At 39.2% G+C, this 26,962-nt stretch overlaps 1 protein-coding gene across 1 annotated transcript in view; it reads right to left on the bottom strand.

Moving 5' to 3' along the window:
* TMTC1 (transmembrane O-mannosyltransferase targeting cadherins 1) overlaps nucleotides 1-26,962 on the bottom strand; it is a 302,591-nt gene that overhangs the window by 31,471 nt on the left and 244,158 nt on the right. The window contains exon 13 of the mRNA XM_047787300.1: nucleotides 11,718-11,826. Coding sequence (XP_047643256.1) covers nucleotides 11,718-11,826 — 109 coding nt within the window. The remainder of the gene's footprint in view (nucleotides 1-11,717; nucleotides 11,827-26,962) is intronic.

Here is a 26,962-nt window from a genome sequence, read left to right as displayed (position 1 = left end):
AATATAAGAGACCTATGGGGTAATATAAAGCGGGCCAATCTACGCATAATAGGGATTCCAGAAGGAGTAGAAAAAGATAAGGGAATGGAAAATATATTTGAAGAAATTATCCTTGGAAACTTCCCAAATCTAAAGGATACTGGGTTCAAGATACAAGAAGCACAGAGAGCCCCAAACAAATTGAACCCAAATAGACCCACACCAAGACACATCATAATAAAAATGGCAAAAGTTAGTGATAAAGAGAGGATCCTAAAGGCAGCAAGAGAAAAACAGAATGTTACCTACAAGGGAACCCCCATAAGAATATCAGCTGATTTCTCTACAGAAACTCTACAGGCCAGGAGGGAATGGCAAGAGATATTTAAAGTGCTAAAAGGAAAAAATATGCAACCTAGAATACTCTATCCAGCAAGAATATCATTTAAAACAGAAGGGGAAATAAAAATTTTTTCCAACAAACAAAAACTTAAAGAATACTGCAACACAAAACCCAGGTTAAAAGAAATAATGAAAGGGCTTCTCTAAACCAAAAAGAAAGGAAGGAAAGAGAAGAAAAAAGAAAAAAGAAAAAAAAAAAAGAAGAGGAAGAACTAGGACTGAGGAAACTGCAATCAGAGAGCAGTCACTCAAATAAGCCAGCATACAGATTTAATCATGAACATGCTTCAAACAAAATAAAATTAAAAAGGAAAAAAAAAGTCATCAAAACCATAAAATGTGGGCAAGGGATGTTAGGAAATAAATAGACCCTTTTTGTTTGTTTGTGTTTCTCCTCTTAATTTTAATATAGTAATGAAGCATTTGAACCTACAGGACCATCAGGCTAAAACACACAATTATAGGAAGGGGTTAGCATACTTAAAAAACAGGGCAACCACAAGCCAAAACCAAACATTGCACTCGCAAAAAATGAAAAAAAAAAAAAAAACACTCAAGCAGATAACAGGAGACCATCCAACCAAAAAAAAAAGAAAGGAAGAAAGGAAGAATGGAGAACCAGAGAATCAACTGGAACATGAGGTTCAAAACGGCAATAAATAATCATCTATCAACTATCACCTTAAATGTCAATGGACTGAATGCTCCAACCAAAAGACACAGAGTGGCTGAGTGGATAAAAAGGCAAAAACCTTCAATATGCTGCCTACAAGAAACTCACCTTAGGACAAAGGATACATATAGATGGAAAGTGAAAGGGTGGGGAAAATATTTCACACCAATAGACATGACAGAAAAGCAGGAGTCACAATGCTCATATCAGACAAAATAGACTTGAAAACAAAAGACATAAAGAAAGACAAAGAAGGACACTACTTAATGATTAAGGGATCCATCCAAGGAGAGGATGTTACTATCATCAACATATATGCCCCAAATACAGGAGCACCCAGATACATACAACAAATATGAACAGACATAAAGGGAGATATTGATGAGAATACAATCATAGTAGGAGACCTTAATACCCCCCTCACATCAATGGACAGATCCTCTAGACAGAAAACCAATAAAGCAACAGAGATCCTAAAGGAAACAATAGAAAAGTTAAACTTCATTGATATCTTCAGGACACTACATCCAAAAAAAGCAGAATACACATTCTTCTCAAATGCTCATGGAACATTCTCAAGAATCGACCACATATTGGGACACAAAGCTAATCTCAATAAATTTAGGAGCATAGAAATTATCTCAAGTATCTTCTCTGACCACAATGCCATGAAATTAGAAACCAACCATGGGAAAAGGAAAGAGAAAAAACCTACTGCATGGAGACTAAACAACATGCTACTAAAAAACCAATGGGTCAATGAGGAAATCAAGAAGGAAATTAAAAACTTCCTTGAAACAAATGATAATGAAGACACAACCGCTCAAAATCTATGGGATGCTGTGAAAGCAGTGCTCAGAGGGAAATTTATAGCAATACAGGCCTTTCTCAAAAAAGAAGAAAGATCCCAAATGGACAACTTAACCCTCCACCTAAACGAATTAGAAAAAGAACAAAAAAGACCTAAAGTCAGCAGAAGGAAGGAAATTATAAAGATCAAAGAAGAAATCAATAAAATAGAGACTCAAAAAACAATAGAGAAAATGAATAAAACCAAGAGCTGGTTCTTTGAAAAGGTCAACAAAATTGACAAACCCCTGGCCAGACTTACTAAAAAGAGGAGAGAAAGAACCCAAATAACCAAAATTATAAGTGAAAAAGGAGAAATCACAACGGATACAGCAGAAATACAAAAAACCATAAGAGAATACTATGAACAACTATATGGCAACAAGTTTGACAATCTGGAAGAAATGGACAGTTTTCTAGAATCTTACAGCCTGCCAAAACTGAATCAAGTAGAAACAGACCAACTGAACAGACCGATCACTAGAAATGAAATTGAAGAGGTCATAAAATCACTCCCTACAAATAAAAGTCCAGGACCAGATGGCTTCACAGGTGAATTTTATCAAACATACAAAGAGGAATTGGTGCCCATCCTCCTTAAACTCTTTCAAAAGGTTGAAGAAGAAGGAATACTCCCAAAGACATTCTATGATGCCACCATCACCCTCATTCCAAAACCAGACAGAGATACCACCAAAAAAGAAAACTATCGCCCAATATCATTGAAGAATATAGATGCAAAAATTCTCAACAAAATCTTAGCCAACCGAATCCAACAACATATCAAAAAAATTATACACCATGACCAGGTTGGGTTCATCCCAGGATGGTTCAACAAACGCAAATCAATCAGCATCATATACCACATTAACAAAAGAAAAGTGAAAAATCACATGATCATCTCAATAGACGCAGGAAAAGCATTTGACAAAGTCCAACATCCATTCATGATCAAGACCCTCGCCAAAGTGGGTATAGAGGGAACATTCCTGAATATAATCAAAGCCATTTATGATAAACCCACAGCAAATGGAATACTCAATGGGGAAAAACTGAAAGCCTTCTCACTCAAATCGGGAACAAGACAGGGATGCCCACTCTCACCACTGCTCTTCAACATAGTTTTGGAAGTCCTAGCCACAGCAATTCGACAAACAAAAGAAATAAAAGGCATCCATATAGGAAGAGAAGAGATCAAACTGTCATTGTATGCAGATGACATAGAAAACCCTAAGGACTCAACCCAAAAACTACTTGAACTGATTAATAAATTCAGCAAAATAGCAGGATATAAGATGAACACTCAGAAGTCAGTTGCATTTCTGTATACCAGCAATGAAATATTAGAAAAGGAATACAAAAATATGATACCTTTTAAAATTGCACCTCACAAAATCAAATACCTCAGAATACACCTGACCAAGGAGGTAAAGGACCTATATGCCGAGAACTATAAAACTTTAATCAAAGAAATCAAAGAAGATGTAAAGAAATGGAAAGATATTCCATGTTCCTGGATTGGGAAAATCAATATTGTAAAAATGGCCATACTACCCAAAGCAATCTACAGATTCAATGCAATCCCTATCAAATTACCCAGGACATTTTTCACAGAAGTAGAACAAACAATCCAAACATTTATATGGAACCACAAAAGACCCAGAATCGCCAAAGCAATCCTGAGAAACAAAAACTAAGCAGGAGGCATAACCCTCCCAGACTTCAAGAAATACTGCAAAGCCACAGTCATCAAAACAGTGTGGTACTGGTATCAAAACAGACAGACAGACCAATGGAACAGAAGAGAGAACCCGGAAATAAACCCTGACACCTATGGTCAATTCATCTTTGACAAGGGAGGCAAGAACCTAAAATGGGAAAAAGAAAGTCTATTCAGCAAGCATTGCTGGGAAACCTGGACAGCTGCATGCAAAGCAATGAAACTAGAACACACCCTCACACCATGCACAAACATAAACTCAAAAGGGCTGAAAGACTTAAATATATGACAGGACACCATCAAACTCCTAGAAGAAAACATAGGCAAAACACTCTCTGACATCAACATCATGAATATTTTCTCAGGTCAGTCTCCCAAAGCAATAGAAATGAGAGCAAAAATAAACCCATGGGACCTCATCAAACTGAAAAGCTTTTGCACAGCAAAGGAAACCCAAAAGGAAACAAAAAGACAACTTTCAGAATGGGAGAAAATAGTTTCAAATGATGCAATGGACAAGGACTTAATCTCTAGAATATATAAGCAACTTATACAACTCAACAGCAAAAAAGCCAATCACCCAACAGAAAAATGGGCAAAAGACCTGAATAGACTGTTCTCCAAGGAAGATGTACAGATGGCCAACAAGCACATTAAAAAATGCTCAACATCGCTGGTTATAAGAGAAATGCAAATCAAAACTGCCATGAGATACCACCTCACACCAGTCAGAATGGCCATCATTAATAAATCCACAAATAACAAGTGCTGGAGGGGCTGTGGAGAAAAGGGAACCCTCCTGCACTGCTGGTGGGAATGTAAACTGGTACAGCCACTATGGACAACAGTTTGGAGATACCTTAGAAATCTATACATAGAACTTCCATATGACCCCGCAATCCCACTCTTGGGCATCTATCCGGACAAAACTCTACTTAAAAGAGACATATGCACCCGCATGTTCATTGCAGCACTATTCACAATAGCCAGGACATGGAAACAACCCAAATGTCCATCAACAGATGATTGGATTTGGAAGATGTGGTATATATATACACAATGGAATACTACTCAGCCATAAAAAGAATGACATAATGCCATTTGCAGCAACATGGATGGAACTAGAGAATCTCATACTGAGTGAAATGAGCCAGAAAGACAAAGACAAATACCATATGATATCACTTATAACTGGAATCTAATATCCAGCACAAATGAACATCTCCTCAGAAAAGAAAATCATGGACTTGGAGAAAAGACTTGTGGCTGCCTGATGGGAGGGGGAGGGAGTGGGAGGGATCGGGAGCTTGGGCTTATCAGACACAACTTAGAATAGATTTACAAGGAGATCCTGCTGAATAGCATTGAGAACTATGTCCAGACACTCATGTTGCAACAGAACAAAGGGTGGGGAAAAAAATGTAATTGTAATGTATACATGTAAGGATAACCTGACCCCCTTGCTGTACAGTGGGAAAATAAAAGTAAATAAATAAGTAAATAAATAAATAAATAAATAAATAAATAAATAAAAAGAAGTAGCTTTTGGCAAAAATAAAAATCATTTAAAAAGAAAAAAAAAAAGAAAAGTTCACACATACCCATGTGCGCGCACACACACACAAGAACCCAAATGAACAACAGTTGGGATATTATTAAATAAATTATAATTCATCATTTTCATAAATTAATAAGCAGCTATTAAAATGGCATTTTTGAAGGCCATTTAGCACCAGGAAAATATGTGTAATATTATTTATAACTATAACTTAACTGCAAGTGAAAAGAAGAGGATATAAACTATACGTGAATTTTGAGCAAACAAATAAAAACCCACCAACTTGAAAAGACACCTGTACCCTCCCATTCACTATGGCATGGATGAATGGATAAAGAAATATTATATATGCATACATACATACAAATACACACACACAATGACATATAATTCAGCTATAAAAGAATGAAATCTTACCATTTGCAACAGCATGGATGGACCGTAGGGACATTGTTCTAATCAAAATAAGCCAGACAGAGACAGACAAATAATACATGATTCCCTTATATCAAAGAATGAAAAACATGAATCATACTCCCTGACTTCAGGATATACTACATACCTACAGTAATCAAAAGTGTATAGTACTAGTGCAAAAACAGACACATGGATCAATTGGACAAATAGAGAGCTCAGAAATAACCTGACATACTTATGGTCAATTAATCTACAACAAAGAGGCAAGGATATACAGTGGAGGAAAGACAGTCTCTTCAATTACAGGTACAGGGGAAACTGGACAGCTACATGTAAAAGAATGAAATTAAAACATTCTCTAACACCATATACAAATAAAACTCAAAATGGATCAAAGACCTAAATGTAAGACCAAAAACCATGAACCTTCTAGAGGAAAACATAGGCAAAACACTCTTTGACATAAGTTACAGCAATGTGTTTTTAGATCTGTTTCCTAAAGCAAAGGATACAAAAGTGAAAATTAAAAAAAAAAAACGACGTAATTAAAAGCTTATGCACAGCAAAGGAAAGCATCCAAAAAAACAAAAAGACAACCTACTGAAATAGAATATTTGCAAGTGATATAACTGATAAGGGGTTAATTTCCAAAATATATAAAGAGCTAATATAATTCAACATAAAAGAAAACCTGATTAAAAAATGGGCCTGAATAGACATTTTTTTTTTTTCTAAAGAGGACATACAGATAGCTACCAGGCACACAAAAAGATGCTAAACATCAGTAATCATCAGGGAAATGCAAAGCAAAACCACAATGAGATATCACCTCACACCTGTGAGAATGATGATCATCAAAATGAACAACAACAAATGTCAAGGATGTGGAGTAAACTCTTGGTAGGAATGTAAGTTGGTGCTGCCACTGTGGAAAACAGTATGGAGTTTTCTCAAAAAACTTAAAAATAGAACTACCATTTGACATAGTATTCCACTCCTGGGTATATATCCAAAAAACGCTGAAAACACTAATTTAAAAACGTCATAGCAGTATTATTTACAACAGCCAAGATATGGAAGCAACCTAAGTGTCCACTAACAAATGAATGGATAGAGAAGATATGATATATATTGTATATTAATTATATATTATGTATACTCAATCATAAAAAGAAAGAAGTTTTGCCATTTGCAACTACATGAACGGACTTAGAGGGTATTATGCTAAGTGAAATAAATCAGACAACGACAACCAGTATACGATACCACTTAAATGTGGAATCTGAAAATGCAAGAAACCAGTGAATATAACAACAACGAAAAAATAGATTCACAGAACAAACTAGTGGTTACCAGTAGAGTTGGGGGATTAAGAAGTGCAAACTATTATGTATGAGATAAACTACAAGGATATATTGTACAACAGGGAATGTAGCCAATATTTCATAATAACTATAAAAGGAGTATAATCTTAAACATTGCAAATCATTATATCGCACACCTGTAACTTATAACATTGAGCCACAACTACAATTCAATCAAAAAAGTTAAAAAAAAAAAAACCCACGCAACCCACAGATTCAGAGAACACATTGCAGAGGATAGGGGGTGGATGAAATCTGTAAAAAGCTCAAAAAAAAAAAAAAGATACAAACTTTCAGTTTTGAAATAAGTACATCCTGGGGATATAATGTACAGCATGGTGACTACAGTTAATAACACTGAATTGCATATGAAAGTAATCTTAAATGTGTTCATCATAAAAAAAAAACTTTGTAACTATGTATGGTGCTGAACCTATTATGATAATCATTTTGCAAAATATACAAATATTGAATCATTCATTATGTTGTAGACCTGAAACGAATAAAATGTAATGGGTCAATTATACCACGATTAAAAAAGTAAATATATTAAATAGACCAGGAGGAATTCCCATCCTGGTGCAGCAGAAACAAATCCAACTAGTATCCATGAAGATACAGGTTAGATCCCTGGCCTTGCTCAGTGGGGATTCGGCCTTGCCATGAGCTGTGGTGTAGGTTGCAGACTCAGCCTGGATCCCAAGTTGCTGTGTCATAGGCTGGCAGCTATAGCTCCAGTCAATTTGACCCCTAGCCTGGGAACTTCCATATCCTGCAAGTAAGACCCTGAAAAGCCAAGAGCAAAAAAAAAAAAAAAAAAAAAAAAAAAAAAAAGACCAAGATATTAAAAAGTGATAATATTTGTTATTCCCAGATGTTATGGGTGAAAAGTATATTTATTTTCTCTGATTCCTCCATACTTTTCATTACATTTTTATATAATTTATGTAACTGAGAAAAAATGTTGCAGCTGATTTCATGTCCTCTCTTCCTAAAATCTTGCTTCTCCCCAGCTTCCCCACAGTGATCAGTGGTCATGTATCTTCTCTGTCCTTTAGGTGCTCTGCTCTGGAGTTCTTACTCTTCTTCTTTTTTCTTTTTTTAGCCTTCATATGCAGACAGTTCCTAAGTACAAAAGGATTCTTCTTCGGAAAGACAATCTATCCATTCCCACACCACCTTCCTGAAACAAGGCTCTCAACTACTCACACCAGAATGCACTGAAAAGCTTCCCCCGAAAGACCCCCAGATTTCCATAAGAATTTCTTCCTCACATGCTTCAAAGCACTTTCCTCAGACTCTTCACTTTGCTTCCTATTATCTATCAGTTTCAAATTTGTGCTCCACAGTGGCCCTTAATACTCTCCACCATACAGTGTGTTTTCAATTTATTGACCTACTTTTCAAATTTTCCCTTCTCAAATTCTCCACTGTGTCCAAAGAGATTTACTTGCTATCTTCAAATTCCAACAGGGTAAGGAGCACAATATTCATTCCAGACAGAGTCTAGAAAGGATTATTACATTCCTAGTTTTATTGGCAGTGAAGCTAGGAAATGGTGTCAAGAGTCAGCAGTATGCTTGCAGTAAAGGCAGGGCATGCCGAAGGAATCTTGCTTCCTGTTTTTGATAGAATCATAACCTTAAATCAGGGGAAGGATGTCAGCAGGAGTCTGACAAGGTGTCTTAGAACATCCTTATAGCTAAGACCGAGGGAGGTGAGCTAGATGATAATAAAATTCAAAAAATTAATCAAAAGTTGAATAACCTAGAGTCTTGACTAAAATTGAGATCAACCTCAAGAGAAGATTCTAAAGACGCAACATTGGGCTTCCTACCTGCTACCTATCTTTGCACCATTTAAGAAAAAAATCAAAACATAAAGTAACTAGAAGAATTCTTATTCATTGCCAAATGAAACATCTAGAAATGGTCGCTGATACAATAAATGGCAGAAAAAAAATTAAAAAGTCCTCAAACCCTAGCAATTTCAGGCTGATATAAAGAAGTTGAAATTAAATACAGAAAAAGATGAATGCTTAGAGTTTCCACTGTGGCTTAGTGATAATGAACCAGACTAGTGTCCATGAGCATGTGGGTTCGATCCCTGGCCGTGCTCAGTGGTTAAGGATCCTGGGTTGTCGTGAGCTGTGGTGTAGGTCACAGACATGGCTTGGATCCTGCGTTGTTGTGGCTGTGGTACAGGCCAGCAGCTACAGCTCCGATTCAATCCCTAGCCTGGGAACTTACGTATGTTACAGATGTGGCCCTAAAAGGATAAAAAAATAAAGAAAGAATGAAATGATTCTTTTATTCCGGTTTATAAAAACTTATCTGAGAACTGGATGAGACCCAGATTAATAAGCATTCACATTTTTTAAGGATTTCAGTTGACTGTACCTCCTATCTGAGCCAGAGTGTCATGTGGATGCTAATCAGCTAATATCATTCATTTTAGGGTGTCATGTAATAGCAACAAAGTCTCAAGCCAGGGAAGTATCTCCCTTCCACCTGAAATTACTGAACTACAGTTCAAAAAGCCAGTAACATATGCGAGCCACTGAGTCATAAAAAAATGGACCATCCAGAGACTATGAAAAGCACATGACCAGACAGTGTTTGGAAGCCAGAGTAAATGAGAAACAAGTTGAGAGAACCATGTTTTGCACAGAGAAGAGTTGTTCAGAAAAGTGCCAAGATAGTAGTGTTCATCAGCTGCTCATGAAGATTTCTGTTGGGCCCAGCCCAGTGGAAGCAAATCACAGGACCATTGGTTTTAGCGCAGTAAAGGCAAGAGTTTTCTAACATTAGACTGGCCACAACCACTGTGAGCATGGGCCTGGAAGATGACCTGTGAAGTGGAAAGTTTCACAAATACATTACTGATTGACCAAGGTTGGCAAATATCACTTTCATATCCTCTGGGTACTGCTAAGTAAGTTTAGTTTTTTATTTTTAAAATGATTTTTAGTTTTTCCATTATAGCTGGTTTTCAGTGTTCTGTCAATTTTCCACTGTACAGAAAGGTGACCCAGTCACACATACATATATACGTTGTTTTTCTCAAATTATCCTCCATCATGTTCCATCATAAGTGACTAGATATAGTTCCCAGTGCTATACAGCAGGATCTCATTGCTTATTCATTCCAAAGGCAATAGTTTGCATCTATTAACCACAAATTACCAGTCCATCCCACTTCCTCCTCCTCCCTCTTGGCAACCACAAGTCTATTCTCCAAGTCCATGATTTTCTTTTCTGTGGAGAGGTTTATTTGTGCCGCAAATTAGATTCCAGCTATAAGTGATATCATATGGTATTTGGCTTTCTCTTTCTAACTTATTTCACTTAGTATGAGAGTCTCTAGTTCCCTCCATGTTGCTACAAATGGCATTATTTTGTTCTTTTTAATGGCTGAGTAGAATTCCATTGTGTATAGGTATCATATCTTCTTAATCCATTCATGTGTCCATGGACATTTAGGTTGTCTTGTCTATTGTGAATAGTGCTGCAATGAACATATAGGTGCATAGGTCTACTCCAGGCAAAGTTTTGTCTGGATATATGCCCAAGAGTGGGACTGCTGGGTCATATGGTAGTTCTATATTTAGTTTTCTGAGGTATCTCCATACTGTTTCCCATAGTGGTTGTACCAATTAACATTCCTACCAACAGTGTAGGAAGGTACCTTTTGCTCCACACCCTCCCCAGCATTTGTTATTTGTGGACTTATTAATGATGGCCATTCTGACTGGCATGAGATGGTACCTCAGAGTAGTTTTGATTTGCATTTCTTTAACAGTCAGTGATGTCAAGCATTTTTTTCATGTGCCTGTTGGCCACCTGTATATCTTCTTTGAAGAAATGTCTATTCAGGCCTTTTGCCCATTTTTCCACTGGGTTGTTGGCTTTCTTGCCATATTGTGTAAGTTGTTTGTATATTTTAGAGATTAAGCCCTTGTCAGTTGCATCATTTGAAGCCATATTTTTCCATTCTGTAAGTTGTCTTTTTTTTTATGGTTTCCTTTGTTATGTAAGTTTATACCTTGAAGAAATGAAATCATTTGCCCTCAAAAGGTGTGAGGCCAGGTGGATTTTCCTCTAATAGTTTCTCTGTGCCTTGCTTATGCATCTGAAGTATTCTTTTATTAAAGATTCAAAACATGGGAATTTCCATTGTGGCTCAATGGATTAGGAACCTGACTAGTGTTTGTGAGGATGCAGGTTCGATCCCTGACCTCGATCAGTGGGTTAAGGATCTGGCATTGCTGCATGCTGTGGCTTAGGTCTGCAGCTGTAGCTGATTCAACCCCTAGCCTGGGAACTTCCATATGGAGCCAGTCCAACAAGACTGTGATCTTCTAACAGATATTAAGACATAAGATCTATAAGATTATTGGTAATTGGTTCCATTTTGAATTCAAAGAAGTTAGTCCATTGGCAATTCCCCAGAAAAATATAAGTAGTAATAAAACCAGCAAATACCATGTATTGTTCTTGATAGATTTTGTCCCAAAGTGACAGAGACTAGACCAATAGCCTATAGTGGACCATCCTTGCCTAAAGGCCACCCACGTACACAGAGAATATTGGAGTGAGAAAACTAGGTCTGTAATTTCTTAAGAAGAAAACTGACATAGAGATTAGTTGTCCAATACAAACTTACAAGTTAATCAATATAAAAATCTGTATACTATTTATATATTCAAAAGAAAAAATTTAAAAATATTTTGTGAAACTAAACGGAAAGAATTACCTGCTCAGCCAACAATGATGCTAAACTTGAATATGCATCTGCAAACTCTGGACCATATTTAATGGAATCCTTCAGTAAGGTGATAGCCTCTTCCTTTTTCTCTTGAGACCTAGAGATTATAAGAGGGGCAAAAAAGAACATCTTTTAATAAAACCTTGTTTAAATCCTCTGATAAGACTAGAAAAGCTCATTTCCTTTTGCAAAGATTAGCAGATTCACTCTGGATTTTACTGCAAATGAATTAAACTACACTTTCTCAAGGTGCTAACAAGTTTCTGTCTCTGAATTCTCAGTGGGAAGAGATGTTAAGATGTAAATGATTAGAAATCAGGTTATTCACTGATTTCTCTACTTTCCAAATCTTGCTATACACTTTTTTGAGGGTTTTATTTAAAATTGTAAAATTTTATAACCCAGAAAGTTTGCCCTTCGGAGGAGCAATTTTGGGAGCATTACCAGGATGGCATGGAAGCCAGTTTACAAGGATGGACAGGCTCCCAGCGGGGGCTGAGCTACCTGTCAGCAACAAGCTAGTCAACTCCCCATGTTCATCTTTGCTGTTATATGTTAGAGAGATAACTTTTCTACACAATTTGTGAAATTAGAAGATACCATGACTACTAGCTGGCAAAGAATGATCAGCTACTGTATTGTCATGTTTTTATTGAAAACTGGGCTGATGCTCTTCCTTCTTTTAGTCTTCTCCCAGGGATTATGTGTTTGATTCAAAGAGGACTCAAGGACCAAAAGTTATTACCATGATTTTGGGTGACAGTTCTCTTTCCTGTTAGTGCCCTAGAGAAACACTGGGTCCTGAGCCTGGTATAAGTTATCTCTGAAGCCAAAAATGTACACTGGTAGTGATTAACTCTGCCTCCAATACAATTCCACAAACACTGACCTCTTGCCAAATGCTGGGCATTCTAACTGGCAAAAGAGGTGAGATGCAGATTAGAACCCCTGGAATGAGGGAGGGCACACAGCCAAAGGGCCCCCCCAACTTTGTCAGTTACCAATACCAAATTGTGTGCTTATGTTTTCACTGCGTACCAGTCAACAACCGTTTATTCAGCAATGAATATGGTCCAAACACTCTGGTCAATTTTCACCTAAAAGTATTAGTTTAATTCTCACAACAATCCCATGCAGCAGGTATTACTGTCCCATTATACTCATTTTTTTAATGAGAAAACTTGGGTTCAGAAAAGTCAGGTGCTTCCTCATATAACTAAAAAGTTCTAGGTCAAGTTCCAGTGCTCCATCACACCATAGCTGCATATTCTATTTAGAAATCCACCTCTCATGACCTTGATGTTCAAGGTGTGAGCCATGGACCAGTGTCATCAGCATCACCCAGGAGCTGGTAGGCAATGCAGAAGTGCAGGCCCACCCACATCTAAAGAACCTGACGCTGCATTTTAAGAAGATTCTCAGGTAATTTGTATGCACACTGAGACTTTAGCTGCACTGCTCCGGGAATTATGAAAGGCCGCTAAGAGTAGCTCCTCCAATAAAACCCCTATGTAGAGCTACAAGCTCTATAGGACAAAGTTCTGTAGGGGAAAACTAATATTGACTCCACCAGTTTGAGTTTCACGTGCTAGAAGCAGCAGGTTACAAGATGATTTTTACCCTAGAAGACAATCTCCTCCTTTCCTTGGGGAAAAAAAGGTCACATTTCTAGCAGAGACACTGCATTTACTACTATTCAATTTAGAAAACATGCAAACATTTATCATTGTGTGTTAGGGGTTAACTGTTTCCCCGGGGAGGTGGCTATCCAGATTATCTTCTTACTATGGTCTAGCTAACTCCTACTTGGCTCCTCTCAATAGACAGACCTGTCCTTAATATCAAGGTATAACACGTGTCTTTAACTGGCTCATCTTTGGGATGTGGCTTTAAGGTTGCATGGTAAGAAATTTGCATTATAGATCTCTCAGTGATTTTTTTTTTTTTTTGATTCACTCATTTAGATGACAAACATTCAAAAAGTGTCTGTAAGACGCTATGGAAGTCTACTATATCTACATGTTCTTTGGTTTCTACTCTAAAATATACTTTGAGGTAATTCTTCCATGGACATGTGTTTTTAAATGAAACCTTATTTTCAATCTTAGTAATTTAACTATTGATTTCATGGTAAGAATTCTTTCCCTAAGGATTTCTTAAATCTTTATTAACAATAATTTGGAAAATTTCCTAATATCCAAAGGAAGATACACATTTAGGAAATTACGGCTAAAAATTAAGTCCCTCTGGACATAATTTAGCTTGGATATTCCTCAAAATGAGCAGAGAAAAAGCCAACAACAATTGGATAGTAAAGATTTAATGATTTTCATTTGCTATGACTCATATCGGTGAGAATGACAACTTAACCTTTTGTGTATGAACTCAGTGAGAATACTTACAACAGCCCCTGAATCTAAATATTTGACATCATCCATTCACATTCATCTGACACAATGGGAAAGTTAGCATCAAAGTTATTCACGGGGATTTCAAATTATTTATGAAAAATTAGACCCCTATTAATCTTTGAGGGACTAATACACTTTCAGAAAAACATCTCATCATGTGACAACTCATGTGGTATATATAAATATTACAAGAGACACTCTTGGGTGACTCTGCTTTTCTCTGGGAGCCTTTGAAAGCCTTAGACACTGATAGTGGTAAGGCACGTGCCAAGTTGACAGATATTTTTTATTTTTTTACTTTTCAGGCCTGCACTTGCGGCATATGGAAGTTCCCAGGGTTGAATTGGAGCTGCAGGTGCCTGCCTATACTGCAGCCATAGCAACTCCAGATATGAGCCATATCTTTGACCTACATCACAGCTCACAGCAACGCCGGATCCTTAACCCACTGGGTGAGGTTAGAGGCCGAACCTGCATCCTCATGGATACTAGTGAGGTTCGTTACCACTGAGCCACAATGGGAACTCTTAATTTTTAATGTTTTTTAAAGAAAGCCCAAGGAATTGCTAAGTGGAAAATTTGCTATTATTGTTTATGTTTCTGAGAGGGAGAGGAATAGTAGGGAAGATATATTTCATCTTGTAGTCTCATTTTTGCTCACCTTTTGATAGGAGCTTACGAAACTGGTATATTTTGATGCAATAACCTAAATGGAACTTTTCTTGGTCTTATAGTAATATAATCACCACATGAGCACTGAACTTCATTTCAACCTGTTTCTGAATTCAATAGCATCCTTTTCATATCTACATTATGGCCCAGGTTTCTTTGCTATTTATCTCATATTAAAAAACAGGGCCAATATTCCTACAATTGTATTGAATTCTTGCCACGTAAAGTGGATCTTAGTTTTCCTTCTTAATACCTCACTTCACATCCTGTTTCTTATTTATTTATTTATTTATTTATTTTTGTCTTTTTGCTATTTCTTGGGCCGCTCCCACGGCATATGCATGTTCCCAGGCTAGGGGTCGAATCGGAGCCGTAGCCACCGGCCTACGCCAGAGCCCCAGCAACGCAGGATCCAAGCCGCGTCTGCACCCTACACCACAGCCCACGGCAACGCTGGATAGTTAACCCACTGAGCAAGGGCAGGGATCAAACCCTCAACCTCATGGTTCCTAGTTGGATTTGTTAACCACTGCGCCACGATGGGAACTCCCACATCCTGTTTCTAGTTCCTCTTTCTTCTCCTTCTACTATATGGACAACTAAAAGATACATTTTTTTCCTAGAGCATTGCTCTCAACACATCTCTTTAAATAAAAACCTTCGTCAGTGCTCCCACTGCTTACAAATAGATGCTTCGTTTAAAACCCTCTATAATACAGTTTTGACCAACATTCCAAACACACCCAGTGTTATGGACTAGTGGCTACTAGTCCAGCCAGACAAAGTGGCCCTTGGCATCTATTCTACAGAACCTAAGAGATCACCTACTCCAACGCTTCTCTGCCCTTACCCTGTGTTAAAAATCACTTGTGGTGCTTTTATAAAGGCCTTAGTTAGAAGAGCTCCTGTCGTGGCTCAGTGGTAGTGAACCCAACTAGTATCCAAGAGGATGAGGGTTCGATCCCTGGCCTTGCTTGGTGGGTTAGGGATCTGGCATTGCCACAGGTTGTGGCATAAGTCACAGATGCAGCTAAAATCTAGTGCTGCTATGGCTGTGATGTAGGCCTGCAGCTGTAGCTCTGATTTGACTCCTAGCCTGGGAACTTCTATGTGCCATAAAAAGGAAAAAAATTGGAATTTCAAATGTAGCATGTTCCATCAGCAGGCCATGAATGGCTCTTCTGCATTCACTTTGTTAAATATTATGCACTCTGTGTATGATAATTACTAGGTTGTAAGCTCCTTCATAGGCAGGACCTATGTCTTATTAATCTTATTTCTTTTATCCCAGAAGCTAGTATAGTGATCTATACCAAAAGAAATGCAACAATTGCTAAATTATTTTTTAATGATGGTTTTATAATTTTTATTATATTTTATTTTATTACATTTTATTATTTTTCTATTTAGTTTTGTCTATTTTTATTGAAGTATAGCTGATTTACTGCATTGTGATAATTTCTGATGTACAGCAAAGTGATTCATTTTTCAGATTCTTTCCCATTGTAGGTGATGATATTATTTTCTTTATTCCTGGATCTTCATATTCTTAAAAAATTTTCTTTCCCTCCTCCCTCCCTTCCTTTCCTTCTTTTTTTTTTTTTCCCCCAGGCCAGCTGTGGCATATGGAAGTTTACGAGCCAGGGACTGAATCCAAGCCAGAGCTGTGACCTACGCCACAGGTGCAGCAATGCCGGATCCTTAACCCACTGCACCACAGGTTATCACGAGAATGATATAATTATCTATTTTATATCTCTGTTTCTACAACTCCTCTCAATATTACAGAAATGATCCTAGGAAGAGAGAAGCATCTCAAGCCTTAGAATCATAAGAAAATGACAAGTATAGTTTCCATTTATTGAGTACTTCTTATTTACCAAGCACTGCTAAGAGCTTCTCTACCTTAACTCTGCACAAATCTAAAAGCACAGACTCAAAAGCCAAAATGCCTGGGTTCTGAGTCTACCTCCACTATGTACTAGTTGTGCTTCCTTGGGCAAATTATCTGATTGCTTTGTGTCTCTGGCACACAGTAGATACTAAATGTTTTGGCTTTTATTAGCTCATTTGATGTTTCTAAAGCCACCCATTAAAGGGAGTTCCTGTCATGGCTCAATGGTAAAGAACCGGACTAGTATCCATGAAGATGCAGGTTCAATCCTAGCCTTAGTGGGTTAAGGATCTGGTGTTGCTGCGGGCTGTGGTGTAGTTTGCAGATGTGGCTTGGATCCCAAGTTGCTGTGGCTGTAGCTTATGCTGGCAATTATAGCTCTGATTCGACCACTAGCCTGGGAACTTCCATATGCTGTGTGTGGCCCTAAAAAGAGCAAAAAAAAAAAAAAAAAAACCAACAACAAACAAACAAACAAAAGACACCCATTAAAACCTATATATCCTAGCCCTTTAAAAATTAATTTCTAAAATCAAGGAGAATGCGGTGTTTTTAAAATCCCTTCCAAAGTAATATACTTCCACTTTTCAAACTATTTGCAAAAAATTTAAGTTAGATGTTTGAGTTATTTTTCCTGTGTCTAGTCTGATACTATAATGGATTTTTAGTATAATAATTATCTTTAAATACACAAATGAATAGCACTGCACTAAATGTAAATTAACCCAGTAACACAGAATCAAACCCCCTAGACATCTCATTGTAAGGCAAATGCCAAGCCTCCTTAGAGGCTTAAAGGACAGACTGAAAGTTCGGAATCCACTCAGCTGATGTTACAGCCACACAGCCAAGTGGACCTTCATTTTGCAGCGATGATGACTAAAAAGAATCAGGAAACATGAACGAATGAGGAGCAATTTTGAACTGCTTCTTCAGACACGCCAGGAAAGCTGCTTAGAAAAGAAAGGCCTAAGAAGTTATTTCCATGTAAAAAGGGATAACAAGAGAGGCAGAACATTTCAAATAGACATTACAAAATTCTTAATAATGGGAATTACCTCTGTACTCTGTACAGATCACCTCTGGGCCAGCACTAGACAGCGTTAAAACTCCCTAATGCATTCTTTTTGGCTCTCTAATAGGCAATTGAGGGAAATCTGAAGCCCATTATCAACATAAGCCCCATCTATTATGAACACTGTTAGCCATTAAGACAGGAATGACAAGTCAATTCAAAAGGGGGAAAATGTGAAAATAACATTTTCCTCTGCATTCACCAAGCATGTGATAGCAGGTAACCAAGTCCACAGTTTGTTTTCCTGAATTGCAGGGGAAAAGCTTGAAGTAAGCTGCTCATAACTGGTGAATAAATTGACAAAATAGAACCTCAGTACATTCCTGGTCCAATTAGGCAGGGACATACCTTTCATCTTGAGTCACAGAAAGGAACACTCTGAATCCCTGTGGAAACTCGGGTCACACTGAGGGCACTGAGGACAGTCAGAGCCTCTGTTAAGGGTTCAGCTGGCAATGATGGAAGGATTAGGGATACCTAGGGAGGTGGGAGAAGCTGGTGGGAGTAAAATCGCTCCTGGGTTAGGTAATATTTATTGCTTCTCTGCATTGTAAATGTCCTCATCTGCCAAATAGAGTCATCAGCTCATGACTGAAAATCCTCCATATTCCATGTTTACTTTCCCTTAGATCAACTGTTCTCAAATTTTAGTGCTTAAGGATCATTAAGGGGTAGTTGCCTGGTGGCTTAGCGGGTTAAGCATCTCGCTTTGTCACTGCTCTTGCTTGGGCTACTGCTGTCATACAGGTTGGATCTTTGGCCCTGGGAATGTTTTTATGCCACAGGTGCACCCAAGAAAAAAAAAAATCATCAAGTGTTTGGTAAAATGTAAGATCCCAGGTTTCATAAGATCCAGTAGGTCTGGGGCAAGGTCAAAGAATCACTCTTCTCTTTTTAAATCTAATTTTAATTAGACTATAGATGATTTTACAGTTTTGTGTCATTTTCTGCTGTATAGCATCCCATCCATCCCACTCTCTCCCCACTTCCCCTTGGCAACCACAAATCTGTTCTCTATGTCTGTGGATCTATTTCTGTTTTGTAGATAGGTTCATTTGTGCCATATTTTAGATTGATAAATGAAATCATATGGTATGTCTTCTTTCTGACTCACTTCACTTAGCATGAGAATCTCTAGTTGCAACTATGCTACTGCAAATGGCATTATTCCATTCTTTTTTAATGGCTGAGTAGTATTCCATCATGTATATGTACCACATCTTCTTAATCCATTCATCTGTCAATGGACATTTAGGTTGTTTCCATGTCTTTGCTATTGTAAATAGTGCAGCAGTGAAAATAGGGGTGCATGTATCTTTTTGAATCATAGCTCTGTCCAAATATATGCCCAAGAGTGGGATTGCTGGATCATATGGCAGTTCTATATTTAGTTTTCTGAGGAACATCCATACTGTTTTCCATAGTGGTTGCAACCAATGTACATTTCCACCAACAGTGAAGGAGGGTTCCCCTTTCTCCACTGCCTCTTCAGCATTTATTTGTAGAATTGTAAATGATGGCCATTCTGACTGGTGTGAGGTGGTACCTTATTGCAGTTTTGATTTGGAATCGTTATTTTTTTTAATATCATTTGTTTATATGTATATTGTTTTCTACTGTACAGAATGGTGACCCAGTTACACATACATGTATACATTCTTTTTTCTCACATTATGTGTTCCATCTTAAGTGACTAGACAGAGTTCCCAGTGCTACACAGCAGGATCCCATTGCTAATCCATCCCAAAGGCAACATTATGCATCTATTTACTCCAAGCTCCCAATTCCTCCCACTCCCTCCCCTTCCCCCTTGGCAACCACAAGTCTATTCTCCAAGTCCATGATTTTCTTTTCTGTGGAAAGGTTCCTTTGTGCTGTATATTTGATTCCAGATATAAGTGATATCATATGGTATTTGGCTTTCTCTTTCTGACTTAGTTCACTCAGGATGAGAGTCTCTAGGTCCATCCATGTTGCTGCAAATGGCATTATTTTGTTCTTTTTTTATGGCCAAGTAGTATTCCATTGTGTATATATACACCACATCTTCCTAATCCAATCATCTACCAGTGGGCATTTGGTTTGATTCCATGTCTTGGCTATTGTGAATAGTGCTGCAATGAACATATGGGAGCATGTGTTTTTTTTTTAAGGAGAGTTTTGTCCAGATATATGCCCAAGAGTGGGATTGCTGGGTTACATGGTAGTTCTATGTATAGTTTTCTAAGATACCTCCATACTGTTTTCCATAGTATGTAACCAGCTTACATTCCCACCAACAGTGCAGGAGGGTTCCCTTTTCTCCACGACCCCTCCAGCACTTGTTATTTGTGGACTTATTAATGACAGCCATTCTGATTGATGTGAGGTGGTATCTCATGGTAGTTTTGATTTGCATTTCTCTAATAATCAGTGATGTTGAGCATTTTTTTCAAGTGCTTGTTGGCCATCTGTATATCTTCTTGGAGAAATGTCTATTCAGGTCCTTTGCCCACTTTTCAATTGGGCTGTTGGCTTTTTTGCTGTTGAGTTGTATAAGTTGTTTGTATATTTTAGAGATTAGGCCCTTTTCAGTTGCATCATTTGAAACTATTTTCTCCCATTCCATAAATTGTCTTTTTGTTTTCTGTTTGGTTTCCTTTACTGTATAAAGGAATCATTATTCTTGTCTTTTTGCCAATTCTTGGGCCGCTCCTGTGGCATATGGAGGTTCCCAGGCTAGGGGTTGAATTGGAGCTGTAGCCATCAGCCTACGCCAGAGCCACAGCAATGTGGGATCTGAGCTGTGTCTGCGACCTACACTACAGCTCATGGCAACACCGGACCCTTAACCCACTGAGCAAGGCCAGGAATCGAACCTGCAACCTCATGGTTCCTAGTCGGATTCGTTAACCACTGAGCCACGACGGGAACTCCAGGAATCATTATTCTTAATAAGCCCCTCAGGTGATTCTGTTGAGGGTGATCTTTGGCCAATGCTTTAGAAACTCTGCCCTAGGTACTACCTGAAGTTTACCTGATCAGTTGACCCTTGATAAAAGGCTAAATGTAACAGGAGGAGGAAAGCTAAAGGAGAAAGAAGACTTCCTGGGACAATCGGAGCCAAAGGGAAAGGTCATAGCAGCCAGTTGATCTGCTCGGATGAGTGATACTTCTAGATGGCAGATAATGTGGGGAGGCTGGAGTGGGGGAGCATGGAGGGTGATACTCGATTGGAAGAGGCATTTTTTTTCTCTCATAGAAGGTCTTTTGCAAAGTCTATTATGCATTCAAGTATTAGCTTCCACGTTATCCACATAGGCATTATCACAGGAATAAACAGCTAATATTCTGCAAGAAAACTCTGCTCCCTTAATCCTCCCCCAGGAACTTCCAAAAGGCCAAAATTCCTGAGAAGGGGTTCCTGGGACCAACAACATCTCCCTCATTCATTTCATAAAAGAAACATTAACTAGAAATTAGATCTTGTTCATAATGTGCAAATTTTACCATTAAACATTTGTAGCTGCACAGGGAATTTTCCCTTTGGTTATATAGCAGTGGGACTGTTTTTTTCTTGGGTGTTAAGTAACAACATTTGCCTAATCTCACTTTCCTGGCTCTATCTCAATGACAGATATTTAGCAAAAGCAAAGGAGGCTTCACCACACTTTCTTTTAGTAATTAAGGACCCGTTAAATTTGTCAGTTTAGAAAACTTTTTGGATTCCTGTGTAAAATCTCATAACACATTCATTTAAACTGAAAGCAGATGCTTGCTTTGAAAAAGTATTGACATTTTGGGAGAATTGAGGAAATGCAGTAACAGAAATAAATGGATTTGGCAATCGTCTTGGCAACAGTAAAATTTCCTATTAACCACAGTGTGAACCTGCAGTGCCGGGCAGCTCTCTTAACTAGCATTCCTTTGTTGGGGTGTTTTGTTGTTGTTGGATCCAGAAATGATGTCTCCCACAAAGGGAAAAGATTGTGATTTTTAGGGGGTGGGGAGGGAGTGCTGATGGACCCATATCAGCTCCTCTGAAAAACTGAATTGTCAAAGTCAAGTTGTGAATGTCTAAGGCAATCTTTTCAGAGCATGTTTTTCTGAAGCTCTACAGTCTGTCCTCATAGAAGGAAGAAAAGAAAACTGGACCCTCCTCTGCGTAGCCTCTTTCATGTTCAGGTTTACTGGGCAATGCCATGGAAATCTAGTTTACTGGCACTGGCCCTAGTTTTTCTGCTGGACTTTTTACGGAAACTACATAAGAGAACTGTCCGAAGGACAGACTTATATATGCGGGGGTGAAGACTGAAATTTTTTTCCATTCAAAACCATGGTCGCCATAGTTAGAGTTATGACAGCAGGTTTCTTGCACAAACCCCAACACCCACCCACCCTGCCCCGGTGGGTCTGCAGAACCAGAATCAGTCATTGCAGCCACAATGGGGGCAGTGGAGGCGGCCGCCCCGTGTGCTGTGGGTGTTCTTTGACACCTCTCTGTGCAGCTGAAAGCAGAGGAACAGAATGAGGGACAGTTCTAATGCTGATGAGTCACAAGGCTGCAGACACAGGGACATAGCTCACACACAGACCTTACACAGGGGCTGGCATGGAGCAGGTCCTGAGGAAAGGTTAGTCCTGTGTCCCCTCCTCCTTTGCCCCTGTGGCTTTTGAGGTCTTTATCTGCTCAGTGAGGTCACTGTTCTGAAGCCTGGCAGCAGGATGCTTGGCCCACAACGGCCCTGCCCCAGCATGTCTGCACCAGGAGTGCATGGAGGTGCACTGGGAGGCGGGATGAGTCCCAAGCCAGCATCTCTTCAAAGAACACAAAATATTTATGCTAAGCTCCTCTGTGATTTGTGAGAAAGCACAGAAACATGTCTCCTGCTTAGGACCTGGAAGAGAAGGCAGCTGAGAATGACTTGGTTTAGCCAGGATTCATTTACCTTGTAGATAAAGGGTCATTTTGATGATGCAGCTGAATGCACAACCCCAGTTCTGGCTCAGGAGGACTGCTCTATAGATCCCTGCTCTGCCCTCACCAGCTGATTGACTTGGGTTAGATGTTCACCCACTTCCATGAGCCTCAGTGGCCGAATCTGTGAAATGTGCACATTATTTCCTGCCTATCCAGGTTCCTCATGGAGTAAAAGCTCATGGGCAGAGTGCTCAGCAGAGTGTTGGGCACACAGGATGATGCAGTAACTATTAGCTCCACGGGCTCTTGCCCTGCTCTCCAGCCTGATTGCTGATTCCATCTGGAATTTCTACTGCAAGCCTCACTGACTGATTTTTCAGCAAAGGCAGGAGGCTGCTCCAAGGTGGTTCTGCCTCTGAAGAGAAAAGGGACATCCAAATCCCTTTCTGGTTTCCCCATTTACACTTCAGTTAAGAGATTAGAAACTTGGGAGTCATACCTAAAACCACAGATTCTTGCAGCTAGAGCTTTACATGATCACCGGGTCCCATCTCTTATTTTGAAGAGAAGGAAACTGAGTCTCGAGGAGGCTGATGATTGCCTGTGGCTCTTCAAACAGTGGGAATGGAAAATGTATAACCTACCTCTGATTTATTACTGATTTTATACTAAGAAGAGCTTTAAATAGGAAGGAAGAAACCATGTCCCTGGGCTAGTAATAATTAATAATCACTAAAGCTTATTTCATCTTTACTGGGGGCCAGGTCCTAGGTTACATAATTCATTCTCCTGTTTAGTACTCATGCAGGACAGTTACGAGTATTGTTTTTACTTTATAAGTGAGTAATTGGAACCACTGCAAAATCAAATTGCTTTCCCAAGGTCACACACTACTATGTGACGGAGCTGAGATCCAAACACACTGATCCCTACCTACAGCTCCCAGCCCCTGGGACTACAGGAGAGCACAGCCACATGATGTAACAGAATGACTGGCTCCAGAGGTCCTGCTTCACAGCTCAGGGCATGCAACACCCCCCCTCACCATTTCCACCTTTACCAGGGGAGTGACTACGCCTGCCCTTCGCAGACCCTCAGTAAGCAGGTTCATGAGAGTGTTACTCTTCTGTTGTTGTTGCTTTTTGTGGGTTTTTTGAGTGCATGAGAAAGTTCCTAGGCCAGGGATCGAACCCTTGCCATAGCAGTGACAATGCTGAATCTTTAACTCACTGAGCCACAAGGGAACTCCTGTTAGTTACTATTCTTTTTTTTTTTTTTGTCTCTTTAGGGCCGCATCTATGGCATATGAAAGTTTCCTAAGCTAGGGGTTGAACTGGAGCTGTAGCTGCTGGCCTATGCCGCAGCCACAGTAACTCGGGATTCGAGTCTCGTCTGTGAACCACACCACAGCTCATAGCAACACCAGATCCTTAACCCACTGAGCGAGGCCAGGGATTGAACCCGCATCCTCATGGATGGTAGTCGGATTCATTACCACTGAGCCAGGATGGGAACTCCCAGTTACTATTGTTCTTCTTCCCTTCCTCTTTTGTCGTCTGATCCTGTGATTTGCTGACTATCTTTAGTGTTGTGTTTGGATTGCTTTTTCTTTTTCATGTGTGTATCCACTACAGTTTTTTGGTTTGTGGTTCCCATTAGATTTTGATATAACCACCTACTATGAGTACAGAATGTTTTTGATCATTGGTCTCTTAATTTCAAATGCATTTTCAATATTCTGCATTTGTCCTTTCCTTTTCTCATACTTGCTAGTTTTGATATATTTGTCAATGGGTGATTTTCTACCTTTATATTATCTTTTCCTTTACTAGTGAGCTTTCTCATTTGTAATTTTCTCGTTTCTGATTGTGGCTTTTTGTGAGACGGTCCTTTAGTAGTTGTTGTAGAGCTGGTTTAGAGGTGCTGAATTCTCTTAGCTTTTGCTTGTCTGAAAAGCTTTTGATCTCTACATCAAATTTTTTTTTTTTTGTCTTTCTGTATTTTTTTTTTTTTTTTTAGGGCCGCACCTGCAGCATATGGAGGTTTCCAGGCTAGGGGTCTAATCTGAGCTACAGCTGCCAGCCTACGCCACAGCCACAGCAACGCCAGATCTGGGCCACATTTGCGACCTACACCACAGCTCACGGCAATGCTGGATCCTTAACCCACTGTGCAAGGCCAGGGATCAAACCTACAACCTCACGGTTCCTAGTCGGGTTCGTTAACCACTGTGCCACCATGGGAAATCCCTCTACATCAAATCTGAATGAGAGACTTGCTGGGTAGAGTATTCTTGGTTCTAGGTTCCTTCCCCTATTGTTCTTTTCACTTGGAGGAGGAGAGGTGGCAGCAAGGTTGAGGGTAGGCAGCCCTGCAGTGCTGCCCAGCAGACAGGTGGAATCGTAAGAAAGCACCAGGATGAGCCCTGCACGAGATGGGGAGGTTGCCAGAATTAGTAAGGAGTCAGCAAGAAGGTGGGGATCCTCACCTCCTCGAAGGGTTTCCCAGGACAGGCCATAGGCAAGCGTGGACCAGAGGGACACAGACAACATGCATCTTCCTCTTTCTAGCCTTGGTATTTCTCCTCCTGGCCTACATAGAGTGTTCTTAGATTTCAAAGTTTTTTGGAGCTCTCTAACAACTTATATTCTGAATTTAGCCTCCGGGTCAGGGCAAAATGAATCTCCCACTGAGAGTGAGATAAAAAGCAGATGTGCCTGACTCCTAAAGTATGACAATATACGCAAGAAGAAATTTCCAGTGACTACCTGCATGTCCAGTATTCTTTCAGTTGAACTGAACCTTCTTTAAGCTGTAAGTCATGAGTTGTTCCAAGGGTTTTCCCAGCATATAAGGGCACCAGATTGCAAATGAGGCCAGGAAAGATGATGAGTGTCAAAGGGGTGGGAAAATGATTTTCAGGACAGAGGAGACCACTGAAAACTCCTATATTTGCCAAAGCAGCCTGGCCTGTTCAATTATCCTCTTTTAGAAATATTTATGCAAGAAAATGATTACCTTCCAATGGCTTCGGGAGAATATAAACAAAACAGGAGTTCTTTACATCTTGCTCAGCCCAACAATGCTTCCTATGCAGAATCATCTTCTGGTCTCGGGAATGTTTATTGCAGCCATCACAGCAAAAGAAAGGACTGAGAAAAGGAACCCTTCCTTTTTCCCTACAAACCACACTATGGACCTAAAACAACTCACTCATGCTTGGTTCATTAGTAATCACAGCATGACTGAGAAGAGTTCTGGTGGGGGAGAGTTACTTAACAAAAATATGTTAACAATTAGCAATCTGTTTATACACGAATAACTCCCAAGTCTGGAGGAAGTAGGTAAACATTCTCATCATTTCTCAAATAATTCAGTTTTGTACAGACATCATGCAATATAAGATGATAAAATGCAAATGAAACAATATTTTAAGTGAACTAGAAGAGCTGCAGTTAAAAACCCTTTGATATTCTCTCAAATATAGATTGCATGTTTCTATTTCCCATTCAGTGACAAGGGGCCAGTTTCCTGGGCATCTGGGTATACAAAATGTGGGGGAGCAGTGGAAAATGAGAAAAGTGGCAGGATTGTGGAACTCCTGCAAGTTCAAACATTTGGTCTATAGATGTGCATATGACAGAGAATCAATGAATTTCTCAGGTGTCCTGAATTTATAGGGAGGATGGAAGAATAGCAGATGTTGGAAATTGCAAAGAGAGATAATGTGTTGTAATATAAGCAATGAAATAAAGAATTTCAAAAGCAGTGGGAGGTCATATTCTTCACTTTAGAGAAATCAAGGATAGTAAGAGCAGAGAACCTTTGGAATTCACTGCTGATGTTAAGAGAGCAGCTCCATTAGGGGCTGCATGGGCGGGGCGGGGGAGCGGGGAGGAGAAGCACTAAGTGCAAACCAATTTGTTCACAGATATTAGGAGAATGACTTGAGCTGAACTGAGACGTTCCTCAGGGGAATGTGGGGCATGTTTCTGGAATGAAAAGAATCTGAAGATCTAAGAAAAAGCCCATGATAATGGATGGGGAAAGGGAGAGAAAGAGAATCAAGAACACATGTGGATTTTACACTAATGACTAATGGCTAAAATAAAAGAGACTGACAACACCAGATGTTAGTGAGGATACTAAGCAACTGGATCTCTCATCAATGTTGATGCAGTGAAAAGTGGTCCAATTACTTTGGAGAACTGTTTGTCTGGCAGGTTCTTAAAAGATGAAAGATACATCTACTCACAATTCTATTCCTAGATATTTACCCAA

This window comes from Phacochoerus africanus, chromosome 7, assembly GCF_016906955.1.
Source record: "Phacochoerus africanus isolate WHEZ1 chromosome 7, ROS_Pafr_v1, whole genome shotgun sequence".
Lineage (NCBI taxonomy): Eukaryota > Metazoa > Chordata > Mammalia > Artiodactyla > Suidae > Phacochoerus > Phacochoerus africanus.
The sequence above is the reverse complement of the archived record's forward strand: the minus strand, read 5'-3'. Positions and strand labels throughout refer to the sequence as shown.